Source organism: Ailuropoda melanoleuca, chromosome 8 (assembly GCF_002007445.2).
Source record: "Ailuropoda melanoleuca isolate Jingjing chromosome 8, ASM200744v2, whole genome shotgun sequence".
Classification (NCBI taxonomy): domain Eukaryota; kingdom Metazoa; phylum Chordata; class Mammalia; order Carnivora; family Ursidae; genus Ailuropoda; species Ailuropoda melanoleuca.
This window is the reverse complement of record NC_048225.1, coordinates 82,215,443-82,235,052: the sequence shown is the minus strand read 5'-3', so window position 1 is coordinate 82,235,052 and position 19,610 is coordinate 82,215,443. Positions and strand designations below refer to the sequence as shown.

Genomic DNA, 19,610 nt, shown 5'->3' with positions numbered 1-19,610 from the left:
AAGTGAGCTCCCAGACACTCCAGCTACCAGGCTCCCGGCGAGCCCTGTGCTGAAAAAATATTAATTTTCCTAGTTAGCTTACACATTTCAAATTTATATCCATTCTTCTTTTGGAATTATTCTGGTTACTGAAGCCAAGCATATTTTGTATGAAGGACAATAAAATTCATAGTATATGTCATGCTGTATGCTTCTATCATGTGGGGATAAGTGAATATTACTTACTTACAACAAAAATAGAGCAAAACAAACAAAAAAAACAGTACTGTCAGGCCCAATTAACGATCAATTCAATTTAGGGACTTGAGTTCCAATTCTGGTTTTCATCCTGCCATTTTATTTACCAAGAATATCTTTACTCATGGTGGCAGGGGGCATACCAGAATGAAATGATCTTAAACGTGTAGAGTGAAGAGATTTACTCTGGTACTCTAAGAACCATCCAGATTACAAAGGACTCATGCAAATTTAATGGAATCCGCCAATCAGCTATCTCGAGTAGGTACCAAGTCAAAGTTACTAGTGTTGCTCCCTTTAGAAGGAGTCCACAAGTCCTCTCCAGGAGGTTTTTAAAAGGAAACAAAGCAAAGGTAACCCTCCGTGACGACACATACCTGTCCAAATGAAAGGCTGCTACCTCTGCATTGTGTCTATCATAACCAGCATATGGCTCCCCTTCTACCACATAGTCTCGGTTATACCTGCAGAGTGAATGGGAAGCACAGATGTAGACGTGAATTACATCGGCACCACACGGCACAGCACAACACAACGTTAGTAAGCCCGACTCTGCCCTGCGACGCCTTCCCTGTCAAACCTGAGCACAGCTGTGGACTGGGAAGAACCACTGGTAGAGGGGCTGAAGAAGAGTGGAGAAGTAAACTAGATTTCTCTATGTGCCTCAGCAATCACTCTATGAATAAAACATGCAAGATGTTATTTCTACCACTCTAAAAGACTTTCCAAGTAGTTTAAGTAAAACCCGAAGGTTATTTTCTGGAAGGCAAGGACAATCTGTATCTCTACCATGATGTTATGCCTCTGGTTGATGCTTAATAAATGTTTGCTAAAATTTTTATTAGACTGAACTGAAGAAATGAAGGGAAACAAACAATTAAAATGTTTGTGTTACCAGAATGGCTGTGGCCAGGCTTATAAGAGAAGTTTAAATTTCTTGGAAAAAAACGGTCTTGGTAGGCCTCAGTGCTCGTTTAATGAGTAGGCAAAGGCACATTTGAAAAAAGCTGTTTGAATAACCATTCTCTTTCTCTGTTTACGTTTATGATGATGCAGTGGCAGGAATGCTGGACTGGCATGGGAGCTAGGTATATGGTTCTGTCATTACCTGTCTGGGTAACTTTGAGCAAAAGCTTCTCTGGGTCTTAGATGCTTCATCTATAACATCCTAGGGGCTGGACTAGGAGGCAACTGCTAGGATCTCTTTCATCTCAAACTCCACCCTGCTGATTTTCCATCACATGCGTGGAATAAACAAAAGATAATAAAAACTGGCATATTTCTTTCTACCAATCATAAAGAAAGATAACGCTGAACGGTTAACTGGGAAGAAAGAGACACTAAATTGCCTACGACCTCTACTGTTCGCCTGCATTTCCCCGAATCAGAAGACCTATTAGGCTTTACAGGCAAGCGTAAAATAGAAATGAAGGGAAACCGGAGGGAAGAGGAGCTGCTCCGCTGGGGACACCTGTATTGGGAAGTGGGAGACGGTGCTATCAAAGGCCATGAGCTTCAACGTAAATGACCTTGGAATCTAAAGTGAAACAAACTATGCCCACAAAACGCATTTTCAAGGCAAAGTGACAGAACACATCTGTCAGAAGACAGCCTGTGTCACTCCCTGGTCGGAGGCCAGTTTCTTCTTAGCATGGTCAGTATGCTCAAACGTCCTTTCTTGTTTCTCGTGTCAAAGCATTATTCAGGCTACCTAGGATTCCACTGGCTGCCTCCCCAATAAAGTCTCAATTTTTAAATAGAACTGCAGCAAAAGCAGACACTATTCGAGCACGTCTCTCTCCACCACAGCTGCCGGCTGTCCCCAGAGCTGGGGGACAGTCCTGGAACGTTTTCTGTCGGGGCTCCAGTGGAGCCACAGGGACATGTGTGCACTGTGCGTTCCACTCCTTCCAGTGGAACGTTCGAGAGCTTTCTGATACCTCGAAAGGTGGCTTGGGGTGAAATGTGAAACCCCAGGTGAATCCAGGGACGTTGGGGGTGGCCTGGAGGGAAGGGAGGGAAAGAAGAGGGAAGGAATAAGAATCAAAGAGCTGCTGCAGAGTCAGGAGGTCTGACTCCCTGGCTCCCTAAGAGCTGTGTGAACCGTGGCAAGACCCAACTCGGCGTCTCACCCATCAAAGGAGCTGCTGGCCCAGCTGACTGATCTCCAAGGTCCCTTCCAGCACATCCTAGGGTCACTCATTCACTCTCCCCACCCCAGGGCCTAACCTGCTATTTTGCTGTCTTCAGACCGTAACTGCAGGCTTTGCCTGGGAAAGCCCATCTACTTCCAGAACACCGAGAGCCAAGCTGGAAAAAAAAATCACTTTCTAATGTAAGGCAAAATGTGCAAATAAAAGCATCACTGTCCTCCCATAAATTCCACCCACCACGCGCACCTCCTGTCTTGGACGGGAGGACTTGGCCGGAGGGGAGGACGCGGCCGGCCGGGCTCCGGGGCGTAGAAACTGCAAGGGGCTCGTCAAGGAGGGCGCCTGCCGCCTGGGCAGCGGGGGCGCAGGGCGTCCTCTCAGCACAGCGATCCATCGTGGTCACTGACGGCGCGAAATTCATACAGTAACTGCCAATAAATCATTCCTATCCTTCTGGTGAAGGACATCAGTGTCTGACCAAGGACGTTAATTTGCACTTACACTGGGACTAAACAGCCTTACAGGCCCCCAGGGTCAGACTAGCAATTTCCTGGGCGTCTTGGGGCCAGAGTCCATTTCTACAAGCACTGAAACGTGTGCCCACCCTCGGCAGCCTGCGACAGCGCCAGCGTACCCAGCGCAAGTCAGCATGGGCCGTGACCAAGAGCGCGACGCCCACCACAGGGCCCCTGCAGCTGGTGGGGGGGGCAGTTCCCTGGGGCTGGGAGTGACATGGGCAGGGCGGGGACCAGCGTGGCAGGAGTCAAGAGCAGGGTGTAGAGAGGAGGACCAGACCGCCAGGGGTTGACCATGAGACTGTGGAGGCTGGGTCTTGTCTGGTGAGCAACGGGAGGTCCCCGGATGTTTTAAAGCTGGGAGCACAGGGCTCACATGGGCATTTGGAGGGGGAATGAAAGGGGCCCTCAGGAGGGTGTGGGAGAGGAAGGGAAGGGAACGGCTGCGGTGCTGGGAAGAGACAGGAGGCGAAGCGACAGTGACCAGATTCGTCCATGCGGTTCTCTGCTGCAACTCCCTAGGCGCCAGGCGGGCCTCCCCTCCCTCCGCTTCTCCCTGGTCTGAACCCCCTGGGCCTACCTGCAAAGCGCCTGGATAGCACTGACCGGAGTACCCACCTTCTAAGGCCTCCTGCGGCCCATCTTCCCCCAGCTCCCCCTGTACAGAAGGTGCTTACGGAGGAGACATCCTCTTCTTTAAACACGAAATGCCCGCAACGCATCTCTGTACGCCAATTTCATTTTTGTTTTTAGTCTGCCTTCTTTCCCATCACTCTGCTCACACTGCTGCTCACCCAGGCCACAAACCAGAGGTCAAGGACTACATTTCAAAACTAAGCTAGCGATTTCTGATGATGGGTGCTGCCTGTCATCACACTTACAGGAAGGCAAACTGTGTGGCAGAGCCAGCCGCTCGCTCAGATTGCAACGCCACTTACGGCGGCATGACCCTGTCGAGTTATTCTCCCTCAGCCTCAGTTTCCGACTCTAGAAATAGGAAATGTAACTGCCCACGGTTGTGATTACGGCTGAAAGCACAGAGACGAAAGTCCTTAGTGCGGTGCCTGGCCAACGGTGTGCGTCCAGTGGAAAATATATTGCAAGGCCCACATAACCACACTTTTTCCACATCACCTGCCAGTCAGACTTTTCTATTCTCCAAAAGCTATATTTTTAACTTTCCTAATTTCCATATCTTCCATACATCACACTTCCCAGTTCCAGGCAAATGCAGACTTCTTCCCTTTCTGGGATTGCAACAGATTTGTTCTCTGGCTGCCTATTATCTACTGATGGTAGAGTTGTGAAGAGAGCTAAGCTAACTGCTTTTGTCACAGTTGAATTTTGTACATCTTTACCCCATATTTCTTCTCCCACCCCAGCAAGAGACCCAAAGGTATGTGTTATAATTCTCTCAAAAGCTCTATTAAGGAATGAAAAAAAATGTTTAGTACACAGAAAATTTCAGACATTACCAACTTTGAGAAAATTCACTGGTAACTAATTCCTGGCACAAGACTATGAATCACCATCATGTTAACGTATTTCAAGTTTAAATACTCATAGAAAACTTTAAAAAAATTCATTATACTGTAGAATTGCCACACAAATTATCTCTGTAGAGCCTTAGAGAAGTCCCCAAGGGATCACTGTCTAACAACATATGATTCAGCTGACGTTTTAAGATTTTGGACTGAGGTAGCTAAAATGGCTCAGTTCTCTCCTTAAAATAGGTAGAACAACGAGGCATCACTACACACATATCAGAATGGCTAAAATCCAAAACACTGACAACACCAAATGCTGGTGAGGCGGTGGAGTAACAGGAACTCTCATTCATTGCTGGTGGGAACGCAAAATAGTACAGCCACTTTGGAAGACAGTTTGGCAGTTTCTTACAAAATTAAACATACTCTTACCATATGATCCAGCAATCATGCTCCTTGGTATTTAACCAAATGAGCTGAAAACTTCCATCTACAAAAAACATGCACATGAATGTTTATAGCAGCTTTATTCATAATTGGCAAAATAGGAAGCAACTGAGATGTCCTTCAGTAGGTAAATGGATAAACAAAATCCACAAAAAGACATGGAGGGAACTTAAACGCATACTGCTGAGTGAGAGAAGCCAATCCGAAAAGGCTATAAAGGTATGATTCCAATTATATAGCATTCTGGAGAAGGCCAAACTATAGAGAGAGTAAACAGATCAGTGGTTGCCAGGGGTTTGGGGGAGGGACAGAGGGATGAGAAAGTGGAACACAGGGGATTTCTGGGGCAGGGAAGCTGTCTGTAGGATACTGTAATGGTAGGTAACTTGTCATTACATGTTTATCAAAATCCACAGAATGTACCAAAGTGTGAACCTCACTGTAAACAATGACCTTCTAGTTAATAAATTAACACTGGCTCATCAACTTTAACAAAGGTGCTACACTAATAGATGCTGATCATGGGGACCCTGGGGGTCAGTGGGGGGGGGGAACTCTCTCTACTTCCCCTCGATTTTTCTGTAAACCTAAAATTGCTCCAAAAAATAAAATTTATTAATTGGAACAAAACCTGTGCAAAAGAATCATAGCTTCAGTACGTCAAAGGGACTTCAGTCCCCTGTGCAAACCCACCCCAGCTCTGGCTAACTCCCACTCCACCGCGTCCCTGATAGGTGGTTAGTTATCTGGCCTCCAACTGCACACTTTTGGTGCCAAGTCACTTATTTCCTAACCAATTCATTTTGTATCTCTCACATCTGGCACAAAGGACACATTTGATAAACTCAAAAATCAGGAGAGCTTTAAGTGTAAAATGGTCAGTCTTATAGAACACCAAAACACATTCCTCTAAGTTTCCCCTACTCGAAGAATGAGAACATTAAGAGCTAGAACATACTTCAGAGATCTTGTGGTCTACTCTTCTCATTTTATTGAAGAGAATACCAAGAGAAGGAGACGAAGAGTCTTCTATAAATTCCAAGCTACACGAATCAATCAACTCGCACCCAGAACTTCCAAGATGAAGACTTACCGCTTAGGTTTGAAGACAACTTTCTGTCCTCCTTCAAGTATCAGTAAGGCTTTCAGTTGTGTCCCTTTATAACCCACGTCAGCTTTAATGATTTTCTTGGTGGCCATGGCATGCATGATTGCCCCCAGCTCTGGTGTCTCTTCTGGGTACACTTCCCGGGGAACCACCCACTGGGCCGCAATCTCCCAGGGAGACTGCAAGGTGTGGTCCAGCTTGGGCACCAGCTCCACCCGCAAGCCAGCCATCATCCTGTGAAAAGCCCTCTGGTCCTCTCGGTTTGCAGCTGATGTGTCTAGGTTGTCAATCAGGAAAACTTTGGTGAAGATAAAGATGACAAGAAGAATTGCTAACAGCACGACTCGCTGCTTTAGCTTCATGTTGACCTCTTTCCTTCTCCCCTGACCCACTCTCTCTCACTTATCAACGAGAGCAGGTGGCGCTGGTCAGCAAGGAGAGTCCATGATTATGCACACGGGTCCATTTCTTCACTGGAGCGCCTCCCACAATTCCTGCAAGCCCAAGTACAAAGCAAAATTCAGTCAGGGATTCTGTCCCTTCCACCCCTGAGTCTTTTGCACGCCTCCAACATCTTACTCACTCTTTTATCCTTGCTAATCCCATGTTTGAGAAGACCCAATAGTTTAAAACTAACTAGTGTGGGAAAGGACTTCATAGGTAAGAACCAGGTACAATGAAGATTTTTAAAGCAAACACTCCTGTTTTAATAGGGTGCAGAGTCAGCTAGGATCCACTGGACTGGCTCCAAATTCCAAAACACCAACACAATGAGAAAAAGCACAACAAAAGCAACATGAAGAGATGCCTAACTCCTTCACTTTCATTTTTACCTTTCAAAATCCATAAAGGACTTTTGAACAAACCACCAGTATCTGGAAACTTTCCAGTTCTTATCTTCTCTAAATGTAAGTTTTATGACATGTTGTAAGTCAGGAACTCCTAAAAATGCCAACGAGGATCCAGAGGCGAGCAATAACTCCTCCGAATCCAAACCCCCAGCCGCCCTGGAAGTGTCCTACCTGCTGTTCACGTATTTAAACACAACACCCAGACGCGCAGCTCTACTTCATCAGTCTTCCGCTCATTATTTTTCAAAATTAAAATCCCTGTAAAGCAGGGATAATCAAATCTGGATAAATTAAGTAAAGGAAAAACATATCCCTATCCCGTCTGGCTTTTGGTAGAACATGACCAGAAAATGAATGAAACCTGGTACTAGAGCAACACTATGGAGTCCGGAGCGGTCGGGCATGTGACAAAGGGACGGACGCCACAGACGGCAATTGCGCAGCACCTGCGTCCGGTGCGGAGCGGCCCACACTCCGGGCAGGTCTCAAGCTCACAGACTCCAAGCATGAGATTTCTGCAAGGGTGTCAAGAACACACAGCTTAGTGTCATCTGCATGCTGACAGGTGGCTTTCGGCTCCCCGCGAGCCCGCTATGCTGTACGCCTACGGACAGCACAGCGCTGGCGGAGACACAGGGGACAGCAAGGTCACAGGGAGCGGCTTCACCTACCAATTCCTTTAACAACTCAAACAAGTAATCGAAGACATAATGCCAGTACAAACGATAGGACAGACTCCCACCCCAACTGGAGCCTGCTCTCCTAGTGACAGCTGGAAATGCATGGAAACACAGCAGACCAGGGCAACTATGCATTTCAAGGGCAACACCTTGCGGCGAGTGTGCTGAGGGGCCCTTCATCCTCCGTGATGAACCACCCTTTTCCCTGTTCTTTTGCAGGAAGAAGCGGAAGGTGAGAGTCCAATTCAAATTCTATAGGTCTCCAGCCACCTGTTTTGTGTCATCCTCGTCGCCTGGGGAGTACATAACACTTCTAGCTGAAGAAACGGTAATTCAGGTGCATCCAGAATGTAACGTGATGGTAGCAAGTTTGGTGTGAAACTCAGTACCATGGTTCTGTGTGTTACCAGCAGTGCTAGGACAGCGGATTTCAGAGGTTTCTGCTTGTCCCAGCACGACTTAACCACACAGCTTCTGCAACGATCTGTTCGACAGGACACATCACGGCCTCGGCGACAGAAGGTTAACGTGAAAATCTCGCTGTGCCAGCGATCCCTTTCTCAGCCCCTCTGGCTGCAGCGAGTGACAGGCCTGGGACAATTCTGGAACAGAGGGGTAAGCAGGGTGGGCGGCCTTCCTCCTCCTATAACGCATTCTTCAGGACCGAAGTCTGGTTAACCCCTAAACTTTTAATGATGCTGCTCATTTCATTCAGCATAAATTCTTCCCTCGTGCTATAGAAACATATCATATCTAAACACTCACCATAAACACTAGGGAGATTGAAGTTTTGTGTTTTTTTTTTTTTAATCACTAATGCAATAGGAAGTTCCAGCAGCTCCAAAATTCAGACAAAACAAACTATCTAATTCCGTAGTCTTTGTGTCCTTTTAAGCTCTGAAACCTCGTTACCTTTTGAATAGGTCTCCAAACAACACGTTCCTCAATTCAGGGCTGCAAACAATGCATGCACTCAACTAGGATAGGAGTTTATATGATGTGAACTGTATAGAGTTCAAGGGCTAGATTATTTCACTATTTACCTCTGCAGTCAGGAGACAGCACAAGTTGCAAGAGGCTAAAGGAGTTTTTCATTTGTGATTAGTCACCACATCCTGGTAGAACAAGAAAGACAGCAATTTGGCATAGTTCTCTTAACTGCCCTCCATTCCCACAGCCACCAGCTTCATTCAGTGCTCAGCCCCTTCTACTGAATCACCAAGAACTGCCTTCCGGGCCTCCGGGTTTTCCAATGAGGACCAGAGGCTGTGCCACACTCACTGTTCCGATCACACGCCACTTCTGATTTCTACAGATTCCTTAGCAAGGCAGGAGAGCTCTACCCTAAATGGCTTCAGCCAGTTTGTTCGCCAGGCATCCCTCTTCTCAGCTTCAACCCAAACGGGCCACGACCATGCTCTGTCCTTCCCGCCATGTGTGGGGCTGACTTCTGCCCTTGTCATTCCTTACTTCCTAAGACTTCCTCAAAATTCCTCTTGCTCCCACCCTTTTTTCCCATCTTCTCCTGTTTAAAGCCTAATCTATCTTGCCACGGCCATCGCCAAAGCCATACCTGGTCCCTCTCCACAGCCTACAGTACCCTTTTTCCTCTAGACCAGCACTTAACTACATTCTGCCTTGTCCAGTATCTTCTTGTACGTAGTTTTCTCTTGCCCTCTCAGAAACTGGGCTCCTTGGTGATCTCAACTGTCGTCACGATCCCGACAGTACCCTACAGCATAGTCAGGAGAGATGCTTTATTCACCTGAACTGAACAAACCACTACAAACATCTTGGGACTCTGTTTACTTCCTTCGATATGCAGGATCACATGAGTGTGTGGCACCTTCATGCTGGCTCTCGTTGATCAACTTTCTTCCTTTGTTTGGCAATCTACTTCTCTACCGACTCTCTAACTACTCAGTTTAGCTCAGAATATAGTTTCTTTTTCTGAAGAAATAATGACAGTTCAGAAAGGGGTTTTCTTTTAGCTGGAAGCCTGCTATTCCTTCAGCCCACAGGGCAAGCACAAGGATATTTAAAAAATCGACAAGGTGGAGATTATGGTGGAATTTCTACCAAAAAGTCTGTTCTATTCCAAAAAATGTGTGAGATGCATGATATGGAATCATACCATCCTCTAGTGATGGTACACTTCTTACTCTTTACAATGATCCCCTTCACTCCTGTGTGCCCGAGAAGGGAGGATACCCAGCATAGGGTTTCCATGCTGTGCTGTCTTCTCGTCTTGCTGGAAACTACAGCATGCATGCTGTGCACTCCGCAAACTGGCTGCTAAGAAGATACCCCATTTCGGATACTAAGGAAATGAAAGCAAGACCACTGGGTATATTCCAAATTATTCATGAAAATTTCAATTGCATTCCAGAGGACTCTGCCTGTTCTATTTCATGCCTTCACCTCCTCCCATAAATGGTGCCAACAGTGTAACACTGTCCGGTTTATATTATGGTCATTCATTTTAATGGTTCTGTTATGTGGAACGGAGCCCACCTCAAAGAACAAATAGACTCCAGGAAATAACACAAGTCAAAAAATGTTAAGTACAAAAAAAGGCGATACAAACGGTAGTTTTTGTACTAAAAGCTGGCATACGCTCTCAAATTGGATTCTGGAAGGCAGACCTTTCTGAGGAATTTTCCCCCTGAACCCTGGTTTCACCCGCAGCTCCATCAGCTCAATGAGGCTTGCGACGGAGGCTCATTCTTCACTCTTACACACACACACACTCTCTCTCTCTCTCCCACACCGTCCTACACATTTGGCAGTTGTTTTGTGAGGACAAACTTATGACTATTAAGTTGCCTGGGGAGAAGAGATACAGATTCCACAGAACAAAAGTCAGGTCTTAGCATGAAGTCCTGGGGGATCATGTACAGAAACATGTCGGTGCACAGGTCTAAGTCCCTGTGTGATAACATACAATGTCTGTGGCTGCCGAGGAACATGAGAACACCTGGCCGCTTACTTACTACCTTACTAGGGACTCCCCACAAGCCACCAGTGAGGTTCCAGGTCTCGTTGGCAGCAGTACCCCTTGAATCTCCCTCTGATCAACAGACATCCTCACACTGTTTCCCCTCAGGTCATGGAGGAGAAATCCCAACCTTTGCACAGAGTCACTGAAAGTGAAAGCTTCAGGACTAGCCCTTCCTTGTGCTTTCAGTTCAATGGTCAAATCAAGTTCTTTCCACATAAATGGAACGTAACATGTCTGCAAGTGTCAAGTACCGCGAGGAAAATGTTCAGCATGAACATTTCATGCAGAAGGCTACTGACAAAGGAGATCTGGGACACAGTGGGTGGAATTTATTATATAACTAGTATACAATCTTATTCACTCACGTAACCTCCCTGGCCTTGATCCTGCGTAGGAGTTACAAGGACCCTTTTACAAACTTCTTCTTTAGTAACTGCTGGTTTCAGCAAAGCTCTCATGGTCTGGTGAGGATAAGAAGAGGTAAGGCCTGAATTTACTTACAAGTTTTTGGTTGATTATCTACAAAGACAGACACCAACAATTCCTCCCATCAAGAAGCAGAATCTAGGGATGCCTGGGTGGCTCAGCAGGTGAAGCGTCTGCCTTCGGCTCAGGTCGTGATCCCAGGGTCCTGGGACTGAGTCCGCCTCAGGCTCCCTGCTCGGCGGGGAGTCTGCTTCTCCCTCTGCTGGCTGCTCCCCCTGCTTGTGTGCTCTCTCTCTCTCTCTGTCAAATAAATAAATAAATAAAATCTTTTTTTTATTTTTTAAGGTTTTATTTGAGAAAGAGAGAGAGAGAACGAGGGAAGCTGAGCAGGGAGCCCGATGTGGGGCTTGATCTCAGGACCCTGGGATCATGACCTGAGCCAAAGGCAGATGCCCAACCAACCAGGCACCCCCAAAAATAAAATCTTAAAAAAAAAAAAGAAAGGAAGTAGATTCTGTTTTTTTCTCCCCTGGAACCTGGGCTGGCTCTGTAACTTGCTCTGGCCAAAAATATGCAGTGTAAGTGATTGTGTGCCAGGTCTGGGCCTAGTCCTTAAAAGACCTGGTAGCTTCCAACGGGGACCCAGCCACTATATTAAGCAACTTGGGCTGGACTACTGAATGATGAGGGACCTAGATGGAGAAAGAGGCCTGGTCAGCCCCAGCTGAGCTGCCAGACACAGAAGTGAAACCATCCCAGTTCCACTTGAAGTCCCAGTTGAATGGGGTCACACGAGTGATCCCAGTCTATACACCATGTGGGCAGAAGAACCAACAGGCTGAGGCCTGCTGACTTGCATGACCATAAGAAAAAACAAATCATTGTTTTAAGCCACTAAATTTTGGGGTGGCTTCTAAAATCCAACATTCTCACATCTAGTCTGTCCTTATTAACTATTTTGGGGACATTAAAAATATTGAGGGAGACGACACAGGGAAATAAATCATGTGACTAAAAACAATTCTCTCAGGAAGAAAGGAAACGTTAAAGTAACCATTAAATATAAACAAACATTGGATTAATCAGTTGCTAGACCATATTTGTAAATGGTTATTAGTGCCTTCTACAGAGCAATAAACTCATTATGAAAGTTACACACCATTTCTACTTATTTGTCTTCTTTGTAGATGCCTTGGAAGATACATAATTAAGGTCTCTTTAAGGTAGCACAAGAAATAAATAGACTCTCACCTGGATCACTTTTTAAAATCCACTTGCATACTTAAGATCAATCGAGGCTAACCTGGCACCCTCACACAATTACACATGCCCAGTTTGTAAAACCTACCATTCATACTTCAGCCAAAGCATAAATAATAGCAAAAATTGCAACCTTTCAGTACCAAAATAATATAATAATAATAAATAAATTAAAAAATTAAAAAAATCAGAAACAGATACACTTTCGCCCTGGGCCAAGTCTGATATAATGCCCCTTTTTTTTTTTTAAAGATTTTATTTATTTATTCGACAGAGATAGAGACAGCCAGCGAGAGAGGGAACACAAGCAGGGGGAGTGGGAGAGGAAGAAGCAGGCTCATAGCGGAGGAGCCTGATGTGGGGCTCGATCCCACAACGACGGGATCACGCCCTGAGCCGAAGGCAGACGCTTAACCGCTGTGCCACCCAGGCGCCCCTACCCTTTTGTTTTTTTAACTGGTAGTGACATCAGAGCATTGTGCTGCATGATTAACTGTCCCCTAGACATAAATGCAGTTTCTCCTCATGGTTACTGGCAATTCTAAGTAAAATCAAGAGCGTTCAGGAATCTTTCCACCTAGCACTGGATGCTTCTTTCTATACAGGAAGTCAAAACCACCAATACCAAAGGCATCAAGTGTTTATCACCTGACTAAATCCTGAGCATCCGCAGAAACCCAGCCCGTTCCCGCACTGCCAGCCCCTGCCTACCACAAGAGCCCAGTCTTCCGTTGCATCTTCAAATAGCAGTCTTCAACTAAAACAAAAATGCCAAATAATATTAATCAGGATCTACATATAGTTTTCCTTTCTCTGCTAATTCTCTGCTTAAGAAATAGCTTCTTAAAGACAAATACCATATGATTTCACTCATATGTGGAATGTAAGAAACAAAACAAATGAACAAAGCCGGGGTAAGAGACAAACCAAAAAAAACCACACTCTTAACTATAGAAAACTGGTCGTTACCAGAGGGCAGGTGGGTGGGGGGATGGGTGAACTAGGTGAAGGGGATTAAGAGTACACTTATCAAGATGAGCACTGAGCAAGGTAGAGAGCTGTTGAATCACAAGGCTGTACACCTGAAACTAATATAACACTGGATGTTAACTACACTGGAATTAAAATAAGATAAAAAAAAGAAATAGATTCTTAATTCACCTGCTTATTCTAAATATAAACTCTTCCAAGGCAGAAGGGTTAAGAGGATGTGCTCTGGATTCAGAATGCCTGCTTTACCACCTACTATGGGACTTGGGAAAGTGATTCAATGTCTAACCTCTCTGGGCCTCAGTTCTTTCATATGAAGACTGAAATAAGAGCACTGTTACCTAACGCACAGAGCTGCTGAAAATGAATGACATTACCACATATACTGTGCTACGATTAGTGCCTGGACAACCCACAGTAAGCAGCTGTTAGTCATCATTACCAGATCAAAAACCCAAAGATGACGACCTGAAAGGAGAAGGAATGACAAAAAAAAATAACCCTCGCTAGTCATGTTGTCTTCTGGGGTGCAGAATGAGGGCTGAATTCCCAGGTCACACTACAGAGACTTTCAGGTGGTCTCCTATTCCTAACCAAATCCTTTCCTCAACTGGAAGAGTAGCTAAGACTGTAGGCAAGTAGGTATCTTGAAAATGGGTGCCGTGTGAGGTAGAACACTGGGAGGCTATGTCACTAACTGGACCAACCTATTTCTCTTCTCTACTAAGTTCAATTCTACCATAGTCAATGATTCAAAGCATTAGGGTTCTTCTATTCCATGAAAAAGGCTGAAATAAAATGCCTTCACAATCTTCTTCAGTTTGGAAAATAAGCTCTTTGTTTTAAAGATGACAGCTTTGCATGTCCTAAAGCTCTTTTTTAAAGACTTATTTATTTAGAGAGAGAGAGAAAACATGTGAGTGCGTGCATGAGAGTGGGGGAGAGGGAGAGGGAGAATCTTCAAGCAGACTCCCTACTGATCGCAGTCTCCACGGGGCTCGCCCCCATGACCGTGAAATCATAACCTGAGCAGAAACCAAGAGTCCATGACCCTGAGATCACGACCTGAGCCGAAATCATGAGTCGGATGCTTAACTGACTGAGACCCCCAGGCGCCCCTGTCCTAATGTTCTTAAGGTAAGCCTTAAGAGTAATTTAAAGCTACAAGTATAGAAAATTGAACTCGCACAGTCCAAATTACTCTGAGTGTTACATTTTCCTGTTTTCACTTCTACTTAAACATTTACTCATATCTGTAAAATCTCAATGCCCCACGTGAAATCCTCTAACAGTTTCTCGTGAAGGAAGCCAACTAAAATGATACCTAGGCATTAATGAGGCATTAAGGTAGTCTCTCTTCTTGGGTGTGAGAGCAAAAATGAAATAGGCAATAAAGAGTGTTTGCTTCCTCTGAAAGAATTCAATTCCTGCAACCTGTCTGATTTAAACCTTGATTTAGGGCAACTCTCTAACCTTATTACTCGAAAAAAGAAAAGACAAAATCTTTAGCTCATACTGCTAGTGAGGTTTGTTCTAAAAAACCAACACAGGCCATGTTCACTGATTTAGAAACTCTGTGGAAATGTCTAAGAATTTGCATTCTGTTTCAAATGGGCCAGGTAAAACGAACCTTCCCAAGTTCTAGGTATTTCACTGCTCACTTGTCACTATATAATCACCATCGAAGACTATAGCATAGAATGTAATTCCCATATAGTGCCGAAATACGGAATTTCAAAGAATATAACATTTTCCTTCAGATTTTCCTGCTTTCCATCTTTACTTTTCAGTTCACTACAGTTTTTGGAAAGGTGTATTAGCTTTATGCAGCAACAATACCTCACATTATTAACATTACATTCCAGGTGTGTCGAGCTGATGGGCCACAGATCACGCTAGAAACGGCAACAGGAGAACCCCTACGCAGGTCTGGGCTGAACTGAGGCTGAATGGCTCCAGGCATGATCCCTTTGTTAGAATATGAAAATAAATACACAACACACAAACATTTTTGGGCATGCCTCTCTCCTCTACTATTCTGTGAGTTCCTCGAGGACAGGGGATGTATTTTACTCTCTTTGTACTTCCACAGAAGCTGGCTCAGTGCAGGGTGCAGGAGAGGTACTCAATAAATGCCTACTGAATAAAAGGAGTGAAAAGCAATGGAGAGAAAGCCTTATGGTTAGAAAAATTTCTTCAGCTCCTTGGTCTGAAGGTGGCCTCTTTTACAGACAAAGAGAAATTAAGTCCTGTAATGAATTCAGGTGTACAGTACAGTAAAAAAAAAATGGAGAAATATCAAACATATATACCAACTTTATACATCCGGTTTTAAATTGCTGCCTCTGTATACCCTGCTTCTACCCTTCAAGGCAAACGACTACTGCCAACCTTGTTCCTGCCATTGGTTGGGTCTGGGAGTAAAGACGAGCTGCAAATGCTAAGAAGACTGGAAATGGTCCAAGACACTGCCCAGGTCTTCAAGTGTTACTGGCCACATTTCTGAAATGAGAACTGACACTTAGTACTTCCATATCATTTTCTCTTTTCTACAGGAGACTCACAAGAACATAAATGTACCCAGACAGAGTGCAAGGTCGCTATCTAAACCAAGGATAAGAAACGAGGAATCAACAGGGAAAAAAAGGTCTTGGGCAGCCAAAGCCATGGTCACAAAGTTCATCCACTGAGGGCAAGGGCGGCAGACCCTCGCTAAGCCCATGTAGCTGTTCCACATTCAATCAGGAAGCAGAGTCATCTGGGCAGCGACTCCACCGAAGATCAGAAGGTGCCAACTGACAAGAGGGCAGCAGGGCCACTCACAACAGCAAAAGTCCAGCTTTCCCACCTCTGAAAGAAGAGACCGACTATTACAAGCAGATTCAAGAAGTCAAACCGTAGAGGGGGCACACAACCTGCATATTCCGGTCGCTTCAAAGCCTTGCCCAATTATGGTGAGTAATGGATACTAGCAGCACAACCTCAAGTCAATAACAGAAAGGGGAAACCATACTGTTTAAAAAGCAAACAAAGCACGTAATGTATTGTGAAATTTTTTTTCCACAATGAGTATAGTCAAAACACGACTTTCCACACATAAGACCTTATTCCCTAAAAACAGAAGACAGCTGAAGCGCTGGCATAGACACAGGGTGGAAAGCACTGGAGAGCCTGGTACAACAGGCCGGCCCTGTACGGGATCTGTTACACCCGCAATAACGTCGGATTCCTTGACCTCCTTTCATCATGTACCGAAAGTAACATCTTCTCCTCCGTAGGGCCGTTACCGTGTCAGAAAGTACAAACCACACACACACCGAAGCTCTCTCTTTCCCGCTCCATTTCTTATCCCCTCCTGGGATGACAGATGCGCCCCCAAGACTCATCAAGCCTGGAGCTAGGCCTTTCTTTCCTCTTTTGCCTTTGAAAGCAAGACAAAATCACCACTGAGATCTTTGCGTTATATTCTCTCCGAGATGGCTCTAGCAGTCTAGCAGCCGTGGTGACATTTTAAGTTGGTCAGAAGCTGGTTTCAGTTGCAAAGTAAGGTCTCCTGGATCCTAGGACTGCGTTAGTGAATTCATTAGTCCTTGGGGGGGGGTGTCAGAGAGGCAGCTCAAGTATGGAAAAGAGGGGGAGATATGTACAGGTTTGGAATGAGAAGCTGCTGGAGAAGCACTTCGGGGAGGGACAGCTCTCCTTTCCCATCCCACCATGGAAGGGATGAGAAGATGCACAGTCAGGGTCAATGCTAGTGGCGCAGCTGGTACCCAGAGCGCCAGTTCTTTTCTTAAGGCAAAAATATTGACTACCAATCCAACTGCTCAAATTAGTCTAGCTAGAAAAGGCTACGGGAGCCAAGTCTGTGAGGCCGCCCCAGACTCTGGAATACTATATAGTCACAGAATCAAATCACAAGACAGCTCCAGTACGGAATACCCTTGACAGATGCCCAGCTTTTTTTTTTTTTAAGGAATATTTAGCCATTTTATTCTATTACATAATACGTTTTTTAAATGTTTCTATTTTCAAGATTGTTTTCAGTTCAAAGGGGCTCAATTACAACAGCACATAGTTTTAACTCCTAAAGATGTTATAGTAAATGGAAAGCGCTGGATCATATCTGCCTTTGTATGAAATTTAATCAGATTATTAATATTTGGCAAGCCTTCAACTCTACCATTTAAGCAATACGCAGATACCCACCTTAACAGTAACTTCAACAGTAATCTGCAACACATTCTTGTCCTTTTTTTCTTAACGAAAAGAGGAACTAACCAATTTGTGTACTAGAGTAGTTCCCCTTCCTTCATACTGTGTTCCATTCACTCATCCAACCTCCAAACATTCCCTGCACACCTACTATGCACGCTGAGCTTTAGGTGCAGAGAGGAAAGTACGCCAATTATCATTGTAGTGCCTTGTTGTTACGTACACTTCCTATCTCAATCTACAAAACCACATGGCACTTAGTCCCAGGGTGACCTGACATCAGCTTCAGACGACTGTCTACTTTTTATTGTTTGCAACTGTGGCCACAGGATAGAGGGAGCAGCCTGAGCCTCTATTATGAGACCGCACCAAGCAAGAGACAACCGCTGCGGTTGCTATTTTAAAAAGTTATCAATTCGAGACCTGAAGTATCTGGCTTCAGGGCTCACACCATGGAAATGATGATCACACAAAATGTCGGAAGCTGAAGTCTGCCCTGCAAGTAAACAAACAAACAAACAAACAAATTTCATTTAGAAATTCACAATTAAGAAAAGACAGAAAGCAGAAGCTTTCAGGCTGTATGAGAGAGCTGGAGTCTACAAATGGAAATGAAGAGAATGGACTGAAAATCAAAGACTTATCAACTCAACATAAAATAATTCTAGGACGTAAAGGATTAGACGGTACAAACAGTGATTTGTTTGTTCCCCAATTCAGAGTACCCAGAAAGACGCAGGGCATGTGTTTTCAAGTTTTCACTCTTTAACCAAATCGTAGCTAGTTGCTTACTGGCTTCAGAGAAACAGCAGAGCAAATCAATGCCGCTTTTTCACCAGCCACACTGAAGGGAAGCTGTGGGCTCCAAGATTTGATCATCTTTTGCCACATCCATTCTATCACCGCACTTTCTTGTGAGGTTGAGAATCCCAATTACTTGCTTGTGCCTCTTTATTCTCCTTTCAAATAGAGGAGCACCTCCCGTTGACTGATTCCACCGTATGGTTCTAGGGACCAAAGGCCAATGACTTCATAAACTTCAGAAAAGTTATTAACTTAACACAGAACGTTAATTTTAAATCTACGTTAGGTTGGCTCTGAGTCTAGAATAATTTAGTATCTTTAACACCTGTACCTCAGTTTCCCAAAGCCATGTCTTGATGAAAAATAATATATGTGGAAATGCTCTAAGGCTTTGCTTAGAGGTCCTGCATAAACCAAGGAATAAGCACACCGAGGTCTCTACTTCAATTTTTAAAATCAACCCTAATGAAATTTATGCATTAATTTATAACACCAGGAGGAGAGGAATAGTTAGCAAACATCAATCTTAATCACCAGAGTACAAATGTATAAAGTCCTACAATTTAAAAGCTAGAAGATCCCACATTCCTATTCCCTCTTTGCAAGGTGAGAAATCCAATCTCCAGAGGGAAACTGGCTGGGTGGGGAGGACAATGATACCTGGCTCTAGCTAACCACAAGTCACAGTATCAAGACTCTCTAATTTTCCCAAATTATAAACTCCTCACCCATCCAAGCGATGATATAGCCATTTAAAGGATTAAAATTCCATAACGACCAATCATGCCCCGTCCTCTCCACTTTCCCTCCAACATCCTTCCACCCCTTGTCTTCCTACCAGAAGACTTGTGGACAACAGAAGCCTGATTAGAAGGAAACTCTAATCAGGTCCCACGATCAAGGGCGCAGCTTGACAACTGCTCAACATTCATCATTAATGGCAACGTTTCGGTTCGCTTTTAATCGCGGGGCCATCACACCCGGAAATGAAATCTCAAGCGCAACCCACTTTGGACTACCGTATCATTTCCTTAAGTTGTGCCCGCCTGCGAGTGCGGGGTGCAAGACCCCGAGAGACAGCGGACCCCGGGCACGGTTACCCCGCCTCCCGCCTCGGGCCTGGTGGTCACTTGCGCTTCTCCGCCACGAGGTGGGCCCGCCGGCGCGGGATCCTCCCCTGGCCGCCGCAACGGGCGCTCGGCGGGACGCGAGGGCGGCACCGGAGCCAGTCTCCTCCGGGGACGGCGCCTGGGTGTGAGGGACGCTCACTAGAAGGACCCCGGGCGGCCCCAGGTAAGGCTGCGCCTTAGGCGGGCCGAGGAGGCGCCCCTCCTGCCGCGCCCGTCCGCAGAAGCCCGCTTGGGGGGCCAGCGAGGCGGGGCGCGCGGCCCGTGCCGGTCTCCCAGGCAGCAGCCAGGCCGGATCCGGGACCCGCCCGC

At 45.4% G+C, this 19,610-nt stretch overlaps 1 protein-coding gene across 6 annotated transcripts in view; it reads right to left on the bottom strand.

Annotated features, from left to right (window-relative positions):
- FAM20B (FAM20B glycosaminoglycan xylosylkinase) overlaps window positions 1-19,407 on the bottom strand; it is a 41,309-nt gene extending 21,902 nt beyond the window's left edge. Inside the window, exons 1-3 of one of the 6 annotated variants that reach the window (XR_004627263.1) lie at window positions 6,970-7,056; window positions 5,933-6,441; window positions 615-701 (exon numbers count right to left, since the gene is read on the bottom strand). Coding sequence is in view for 5 of the 6 variants with exons in the window: in XM_034666779.1 (XP_034522670.1) it covers window positions 615-701; window positions 5,933-6,309 (464 nt within the window). In the remaining variant the exon portion in view is untranslated. Of the gene's footprint in view, window positions 1-614; window positions 702-5,932; window positions 6,442-6,969; window positions 7,134-7,159; window positions 11,161-18,159; window positions 18,375-19,271 lie in introns of those variants that run through there. The other 5 variants (XM_034666779.1, XM_019796361.2, XM_002916187.4 and 2 more) reach the window with 5 other exon arrangements.
- Window positions 19,408-19,610: the final 203 nt, after the last annotated feature.